Raw genomic sequence first — 8,856 nt, 5'->3', positions numbered from 1 at the left:
GGTGATTCTTTCCCAACCTTGATTCAGTGATTCTTTCCCAACCTGGATTTGGTGATTCTTTCCCAACCTTGATTCAGTGATTCTTTCCCAACCTTGATTTGGTGATTCTTTCCCAACCTTGATTCAGTGATTCTTTCCCAACCTGGATTTGGTGATTCTTTCCCAACCTGAATTTGGTGATTCTTTTCCAACTCAGTACCTTTTTTCCCAACCCTGATTCCGTGACTCCAAGACCAAGAGCTGCCCCAGTTTCCCTGAAGCAGCACCCGATAACACCCAAAATCCCTGACATTTCCCTCAAAAAACAAGCGGCTCGGCCGCAAAAACTTGGGTTTCCATAGAAACAACAATTCAGGCTTGAGCTCTGCCCCTTAAGGAAAGACCCTGGACACGAAGGAAGCGGAAAGGCCCCTCCTCACCCCTTAGGCCCCGACCTACTCTGTGCTTTTTTTTTGGGGAGAAAAAGCCTAAAAACCAGCGCGTTTATTCCTCGGAGCAACGGCCCCCCCCCGTCACTGTGATGGCAATGTGAGAGCGCAGGTAGCCTTTGTTACGTGTGTCTGTTCTTTTTAAAAAAAAACCAACAAAACCCACCCAAAAAAAACCCCACAGCCCCTTCCCTTTAGAATGAACTTTGTAGTGTTCCTGTTCTTTGTATTTTGAGTTGCATCTTCTTTATAAATAACGGCGCAGTGTAGGCATGGATTTGCATGTCGGGTTTTTCTACGCGGGGGCAACCACGACGTTCTGACTGTGTATTATATACTAGAAACCATTTTTACCTTTTTAAACAGAAGGAGGAAAAAAAAAAAAACTAACAAAAAAAAAACAAAACAAACAAACAAACCACCAAACGAAACACCCAAACCCAAGAAAAACCAAACAACAACAACAAAAAAAAAAATACCCAACCCAACGAAGCTTTGTGTGGAATTTCTATACTGCAAAGCCCAACACTACATGGACGTCCTTCCTCTCTCTCTCTCTCTCTCTCTCTCTCTCTCAATCTCTCTCTGTCTTTCTCTCTCTCTCTCCTCGTTTGTGTTATTTATTTCCCCAGGCGGGGTCGGGGCGGGCGGGGGGGCCGTGGTGTGCGTTGCCTTATGTGGGCTTGACCAATTTTATCAAAATAAAGGCCTGAAGGGGTTCAAAATCCGGCGGCTGTTTTCTTGGGCGAGCGGCGGAGGGCACTCGGATAAACCCGGTGGGAAGGGGAGACAATTCCGTGGTGGGGACTGCGACGGGGAGCGGGGTCTGCTGGAGTGTGTGGGAGCCTGAGTCCCAGGATCCCAGAATATCCACAGGGATCATCAGTGGCCCTGCATGGGACACCCCAACAATGCCATGGTCATGGAATAGCTGGGTTGGGACAGTGGGGAGGGACCTCTGGAGTTCACTTGGTCCAACCCCCTGCCCAGGCAGGGTCACCTGGAGCAGAGGCACATCCAGGTGGGTTTGGAATGTCTCCAGGAAGGGAGACTCCACCCCCTCCCTGGGCAGCTGTCCCAGTGCTCTCCACCCTCCGTGGGAAGAGGTCGAGGTGGAACTTCCACCCTGTCCCTCGGAGCGTTGTCCAGACCCTCCTGGGGCTCTGGCAGCCTTGGGGCCGTGCCCACTGCCCTGGGGAGCCTGGGCAGTGCCCAACCACCCTCTGGGGGAAGAACCTTTCCCTGAGATCCATCCCAACCCTGCCCTGGAATTCTGGCCAAGTGCAGCCTTTGCCCTCGACTCTCCAGGAGGAGGAGATGTGTGTCCCCACTGTTTGGTGACAGGCAGCAGCAGCAGCACATCCAGTGTGTGGTGCTCATCCCACAGCCTCCTTCCAGAGGGGGAATTCTGTTCAGTCCTGCCCAAACCAGGAGCGACTCTCCCGAAAGCACGAGCAGGTTTCAGGGTAATTACTGTGGTGAGCACCTTGAACCTGCAGCATCTTGCAGAATTCAGCTTTTATTGGCTCCCCAGGCAGGCTGAGGTGCTGCTGGGGGGGTGTTGGTTACCTGGCAGGGACAGGGATTTAAGGCTCCCCGGATTTCCAGCTCTGGAAACCCTTTGGCTGCTCCTCCCAGCTCCCACGACGCGGATGGGAGCAGTTTTTCCAGCTCCTCGGCTGCCTGTGGGAGTCCTGGCAGGTTCTACGAGGCAAACCAAGCCTAAACCTTTCATTTCTTGCTCTGGGGAGACCCAGGGAGGGCAGGCCAAGGAGAGGGAGGTTCTTCAGGAAAAGGTGCCCCTGTGCCTTGGCCCAGAAAATTCCCAGTCCGGGCTCTCCCAGTCCCACTGATTCCAGCCCTTGGGGGTCTATCTGTGAGGTAAAACCTCCAGAGGAGGCACAAGAACACACACCTGACCAAGGAGGAATCTAGTTATTTATTATCCAACATCCCAGAACAAAGATACTCTCCTTAAAGTGCCTTTTTTTTTGTTGTTTTTTAATTATTTTTAACGAGCAACTTTGTACCGAGGCTGCTCCCCGTGTCCTCCTCACGCTGGCACTGGCTTTGCTTTGCAGCAGGTCTTGGAAAGGAGAACAAACATTCATTCACACTTGGAGTGGGGAAAAACATTCCTGGGGATCATCCACGCTAAACTCACTCCAACAATCCCGGCTGCTGCAGGGGGGGCTTCCAGCAGATCTTTTCCCAGTGGGTTCTGCAGCAGCTCAGGCTTCTGGGCCACGCTCACTGTCTCCCCTCTGCCCTTCCCAGAGGGTTCCTGTAGCATGAAAAGGGAGTTGCTGTCGAGGGAGAGGTGCTGGAGGTGCTGTGAGGGCGCAGCAGGACGTGCTGACGGTTCTTCCTATGGAATTCCAGAGCGGGAGCGGGGTCCGGGGAAGCAGGAGGGGCTGGCTCCATCGAGGGGCTGTTAGTCCTGCTGGACTCGGAAGGTCTCGTAGTCCTCGGGGATGGTGTCTGGGGAGAGGAAAGCAGGCAGGGATGAGGGGCAGGAAGAGCAGTGGAAAGCAGGAGCAGCTGCTGGGGGATGTCCCAGCCTGGGGGTGGCCCCGGGATGGAGGAATAACTGGAGAGCAAAACAGCCCAAGTGTCCCCACTCGGCCTTGGGAACCCACCGTTGCAGCGGTAGCGCAGGTTGGACCAGATGATGTTCTCCTGGGAGAAGCAGAAGACCCCGAGGCGTCCCCCTCGCATGGTGGTGTCCAGGACGACGCCGGTGTCTGCCACGACCTCGGGGCCCTCGTAGAAACGAGCCCTGGGGGGCAACAGGGCTGTGAACACGAGACCTCCCCGGGCAACGGGGCTGCCCCACCCCTGGAGGCGTCCAAGGCCAGGATGGAGCACCCCGGGATAGCGGGAGGTGTCCCTGCCCACGTCCCTGGATGAGCTTTAAGGTCCCTTCCGACCCCACCCGTCCTGGGATTCCACGAGGCTGATTTTCCCTGTGCAATTTGCTCTCAGGAGGACGCTGTCCCTCCTCTCCCCTTTTTGTGTCCAACCCCCCCCGAGCTGAGCAGGGGGAGTTCTCTGCAGCCCCTCACCTGATGTACCCGACCTGGGGCCGGTGCTGCAGGAACCAGCGATAGGAAGTCTTGTCCTTCCAGCCAGAATTCCGAGGGTCCTTCCAGAGCAGCTTGACCTGGTCAGTGGTGTCTCCCGTGTGCCAGAGGGAATTCCGGAGATACTCACCTGGGCCTGTTTTGGACTTCACTGCCTGGGGTGGGGAAGAGGCTGCTCAGTGTGGGGGTGAAGGTGTGGAGCTGCCACAGCCGCTTCTCCCAAAAAGGGCACAAAAATCCCCCCGGGGAATTTTTTTTTTCCTTGGTTTCTTTACCTTCAGCTGAATTCCAGGTTCTGCTACTGCTCGGAAGGGGTTTGCCTGCCAGTAGGTCTGTTCCATCTGCTTCCACATGACCACGTAGAAGCTGGAGCTGTCCTGGTACCCAAAGATGAACCCGGCGTAGTCGTCGTCCGTGGCCGTGTTGACGTGGAACGTGCCCTCAAAGTCCACCCCGTTGAATGCTGTGTAACCTGGTGGGAAAACAACCCCTCTGTGTGCCAAGGCTGATCCTTTTTTTTTTTTTTTTTTAATGGATTCAGGACAGGGGACGGATTTTGCCCGGTGAAATCTGAGGATTTCTTTACTACACAAAGTATTTTGTAGGAGGTGGAGGGAGTCGTTGAGTCGCGGCTGAAATACTCGTCAGGGCTGCACTGAGGGGTGATTTTCCAACAGGACAAAGGGAATTCCTCACCTACAGCCAGGCCAGGATCGCTGTTCATGGTCTGGACAATCTCCATGCCCTGAGGAAGAGGAAGGTTGACTCATTAGTGCTGTTCTAACCTCCCTCTTGCTCAGTGACCAGCACTCCAGGATCCGGGAACCGTCGAACGGCGCCACGAAACCTGCAGAGCCTTCCAAGGAAAACTGCATCCCACCCGTGCTGGGACACTCTCCTACCTGGTTGAGGACGATCCAGTTGGGGTCAATCTGCGCATCCCCCTCGGGGTCCAACACCACGGTCTGGAAGGCCCTGAAGTCCGTCAGGGTCACCTCGGCGTTCTCGGGGCACACGTCGATCCTGTCGATCACCATGTCCCTGTCGAAGTCGTCCTCGCACACGTTCCCCACGCCGTCCCCTGCGGGCACGAGAGGAGCAGTGAGGAGCTCTCCACGGGCTCTCCTGCCCCTCACACCCGGGTTTGCTCCGTTTGGAGTCCCGGGTGCTGCGGGGGGAGGTTTGGAGCGCTGGGACGCTCCGGGGCAGCTGCAGAGAAACCAGGAGGCTTCTCCTGCTGTGGGCAGAGAAACCCCTCAACCCACAGACACTCCTGGAGGAGAACCTTTCCCAGGCGTGACCCTGATGGCAGGGCTGTGGGATCTGAACCTGTCCCAGCTCTGAATCCCTGTGGATCTCCAGGAGAATCCATCCCCTTACCATCCGAGTCCTCCTGGCCGGGGTTGGGGACCAGCCTGCAGTTGTCGGGGCCCGGGGGTTTCACGTCTGGGATCCCGTCGTCGTCATCATCATCATCACACTCATCCCCCACCCCATCGTTGTCCGTGTCCACCTGGGAGCTGTTGGGCACTGTGGGGCAGTTATCCCGGGAATCCTGGTGGCCGTCCCCGTCGCTGGCGGGGAGACAAGGGCAGGGAAAAAGGTTACCCACTGCCAGGTGCTTTGGAACAAGCAGGGAAAACCTCCCCAGGAGCTGGGATCCTCGGCAGGAGCAGCAGGACTGGGTGGTTTCAGCTTTAAGGAGCCTCGGGCTGTTGGTTACACCCAAAATACATCGGAAATATTCCCGCTGGGCAACCCAGGGAAGGGTCCATCCTTCCACTGGCCGCTTTTTTGGGGGGGTCTGAAGAAAGTTCCACCTCTCTTAACCTCTTAATCTTTTTTACTGGATAAGGCCAAGCCAGGCTGTCCCTTTTTCTCCCTTTTTTCCCCCCCAGGATTCCACACAGACAGGGGGGATTTTTGCAGCGAGGCCTCACCTGTCCTGGTTGGTGTCACAGACATCTCCCACCAGGTCGTGGTCGGTGTCTTTCTGCCAAAATAGAGGAAGAACAATTTAAATTTCCCACAGGTCAAGAGGAGGAACAGGCAAGAGAGAGAACAGAGGGAGAGCTGCCCAGGGGGGGAAGGTTTCTACAGGATTTACAAGCTGCTGTGGCTGAACAGGGAAGGAAGGGAGAGCCCAGAGTGCAAAACTTCCTCTCTGAGCTGATGTTTGCTCTCAGGGGAACGTCCTTTTGTGCTGCAGGGTGGCAGCCAAAACGTGCCAGAGGTGCTCTGGGTGAGTCCCCAGGAGGGAACACCCTGGCAGGTGACACAAGCACAGGTTTGAGGGAGGAGAATGAACCTGGAAGGCAAAACCCGGGAAGGTTCCGTACCTGGTCTGGGTTGCTGAGGGTTGGGCAGCTGTCACAGGCGTCTCCCACACCGTCCCCATCCCCATCCCTTTGGTCAGGGTTAGGAACTCTCCTGCAGTTGTCCACTGTGTTTCTGATCCCTGGGAAACGGGCAGAGCGGATCCATCAGAAAATCCGGGACAGGTGAACTCGTGTGATAAAGCAACAAATTCAGTGTTTGTGAATGTTCTGCTCTAAGGGACGTCCCTCAGGGTCTCCCTTAGGAGATCAGCAGGTCCTAAACCACCCCCCAGACTGTCCCACAGTGGAGGTCTGAGCACCACCCTGGGAGAGACGTTTAAACCCTGCGAGGGCTGAACTGGGAGGACACTGGTGTGGCCGAGAGCTGAGCTGGAATCCCAGCAGGAATTAGTTCTGAGGCCTCTGAAGGCCTGGGAGGATCCGTGTGAAGGGCCCAGCAGAGATGCTGTGAATTGAGATGACAACACACAGGTACCCCCGGAATTCCAGGCAGTGGCAGGACTGGAGGAAAAATTATTTCCAAAGGGGAGAACACTGGACTTTAATATCATTAATTTCAAACAGTGGGCCTGGGGAAAGCCACCCACCCTGGAGTTCTCAGGGTTTTTCTCATCCCTCTGTGGGGATGATAAAGGATTTATCTGCAGGGACTTCTCCTCTCCCGCCAGGGAGGGTTTCCCTGGAAAGCAGGAGGAGAAAACACCCAAAAACCCCTCTGGGAAAAGACGCCTCTTCCAGGCAGGAAAGTCTCGTCAGGGAAAGCCTCTTCCCAGTCCCTGACAACAAATAAATAAATAAATAAACACCTCCCAGGAGGGTCTCCTGCCCCTCTCACCGTCCCCGTCCATGTCGTCGTCGCACTCGTCGCCCTTCCCGTCGCCGTCGATGTCCTTCTGGTCGTTGTTCTTCACCTGCCGACAGTTGTCACAGGCGTCCCCGAAGTTGTCCTTGTCGGCGTTGCGCTGGTCCGTGTTCCGGGTGTACACACAGTTGTCCTGCAGGGATGGGGGGACACGGGGGGGGACACGGGGGCTGAGGTTTGGGACCAGCCGTCGCTCCCTGCAGCCGCTCCTGCCGCCCTCAGTCCCGGTCACTGCCTGCCCAGGGAATGCCGGGATGGCCTGATGGCAGTGGGAGACCCCCCCCTCTAATTCCCAGGGGAGCAGGGTTTGGGAAGGCCCTGCAGTGCTCTGGGGTGTTCTCTGCTCTCTGCAGGTTTTTAGAGCTTTCGGAAGCACAGAATGGCCTGAGCTGGGAGGGACACAAGGAACATCCAGTCCAGCTCCTGGCCCTGCCCAGGACACCCCAACAATCCCCCCCTGTCCCTCAGAGGATCATCCAAACCCTCCTGGAGCTCTGGCAGCCTTGGGGCTGTGCCCACTGCCCTGGGGAGCCTGGGCAGTGCCCAACCACCCTCCAGGGAAAGAACCTTTCCCTGAGATCCATCCCGACCCTGCCCTGACACAGCTCCAGACACTCCCTGGGTCCTGTCCCTGCTCCCTGTGCAGCAGAGAACACCCGAATTTAAAAGCAAAAGGTCACGCCGTGACCTGGGCGTTCCCCAAGTTCACATTAAAGGTGCTGCTGCTGCTCTGCAGGACCTCTGGGTGCCTTCAGGTGGGGCAGAGCCTGACACCAGAGCCCCAACCTCGCTGTTTGGAATCCCGTCTCCGTCGGCATCGTCGTCGCAGGCGTCTCCGATCCCGTCCCTGTCCGCGTCCTCCTGCCCGGAGTTGGGGACGGTCACGCAGTTGTCCTGGAAGGAGAGCACAGAACGCCGGGAATGCCACTCACCCTGACTCCCCAAGACCTCCCTGGCACTTTTTTTCCGGGTGGGAATCGCCCAGAATTCCCTGATTTCCTGAGCGATGCGGGCGGGGCCGCTCTCACCTTGCGGCATTTCTTGTCGGAGCAGCGCTGCTTCTCGTCGGGGACGCCGTCGATGTCCGTGTCCTTCCCGCACACGTAGCCGTTCCCTGCCCACCCCACGAGGCACTGGAAGGCAGCACAGACACCCCGTGAGGCCCGGGGGGGGTCCCCCGATGGCCACGACCCTCCAAAATCGAGGGGGTTTTCCGTGAGAACCCGCACCGAACACCGCGGGGAAAACACCGCCTGGGAGGGGCGTTTCTGGTGCAAAGAGCCTTTCAAACAGCTCGGATCCAAGCCCTCTGCTTGCTCCCGAGGCTGTAAAGGCAGAGGCAGCAGCAGGACTCGGCTCCGAGGTTGCCGAGCGGGGCTTGTCCCTGCTCAGCTCTGTGGGATGTTCCCCGACATTCCCCAGATTTGTGGGGCTTCAGGAAAGCCAAACCCCCGAACGAGCAGGGCTGGATCTGGAGGTGCCAGGAGCTCTCCAGGGAGCGCTGGGAGAGCCGTGGCTGTGGCTCAGGTGCCAGGGAAGGGCCGGGGTGTTTTGGGAAGGAGGGTTCTCCAGGAGAGGGCGGTGGCAGACCCCGGAGAGTGAGGGGAGGGAAAGCGGAGGGGGCAGACCCCGATGGCAGGGAGGGTTGGGAACAAACCCCAGCCTCGGGGAGGTTGGGATCAGATCCCAGGCACAGAGGAGGTTGGGACCAGACCCCAACTGGAGGGAGTGTGAGCAGACCCCAACCACGGGAGGTTGGGACCAGACCCCAGTTACAGGAGGGTTGGACCTGACTCCAACCTCAGGAGGGTGGGACCAGACCCTCGTTGCTGGAAGATGGGATGAGACCCCAGTGTGAGGGCGTCGGACCAGACCCCAACCTCGGGGAGAGATGGACCTGCCCCCAAATTCAGGAGGGCCAGACCAGACCCCAGTTGGGACCAGACTCCAACCTCAGGAAGGCCAGACCAGACCCCAATCCCAGGGGAGTTGGGACCAGACCCCAATCCCAGGGGAGTTGGGACCAGACCCCAATCCCAGGGGAGTTGGGACCAGACCCCAATCCCAGGGGAGTTGGGACCAGACCCCAATCCCAGGGGAGTTGGGACCAGACCCCAATCCCAGGGGAGCTGAGACCAGACCCC

At 57.5% G+C, this 8,856-nt stretch overlaps 1 protein-coding gene across 2 annotated transcripts in view; it reads right to left on the bottom strand.

The window, feature by feature from the left end:
- Positions 1-2,348: 2,348 nt before the first annotated feature.
- Positions 2,349-8,856, bottom strand: part of COMP (cartilage oligomeric matrix protein) — a 16,098-nt gene continuing 9,590 nt past the window's right edge. For both annotated transcript variants that reach the window (XM_017838199.1, XM_017838200.1), the window contains 12 exons: positions 7,741-7,845; positions 7,499-7,606; positions 6,686-6,845; positions 5,851-5,969; positions 5,452-5,504; positions 4,892-5,085; positions 4,414-4,592; positions 4,208-4,256; positions 3,787-3,983; positions 3,494-3,666; positions 3,068-3,207; positions 2,349-2,909 (listed from right to left, as the gene is read on the bottom strand). In XM_017838199.1, coding sequence (XP_017693688.1) covers positions 2,863-2,909; positions 3,068-3,207; positions 3,494-3,666; positions 3,787-3,983; positions 4,208-4,256; positions 4,414-4,592; positions 4,892-5,085; positions 5,452-5,504; positions 5,851-5,969; positions 6,686-6,845; positions 7,499-7,606; positions 7,741-7,845 — 1,524 coding nt within the window. In that variant the 3' untranslated portion in view covers positions 2,349-2,862. The remainder of the gene's footprint in view (positions 2,910-3,067; positions 3,208-3,493; positions 3,667-3,786; positions 3,984-4,207; positions 4,257-4,413; positions 4,593-4,891; positions 5,086-5,451; positions 5,505-5,850; positions 5,970-6,685; positions 6,846-7,498; positions 7,607-7,740; positions 7,846-8,856) is intronic.

This window comes from Lepidothrix coronata, unplaced genomic scaffold, assembly GCF_001604755.1.
Source record: "Lepidothrix coronata isolate B3197 unplaced genomic scaffold, Lepidothrix_coronata-1.0 Scaffold327, whole genome shotgun sequence".
Classification (NCBI taxonomy): domain Eukaryota; kingdom Metazoa; phylum Chordata; class Aves; order Passeriformes; family Pipridae; genus Lepidothrix; species Lepidothrix coronata.
This window is presented reverse-complemented; position numbering and strand designations above follow the sequence as displayed.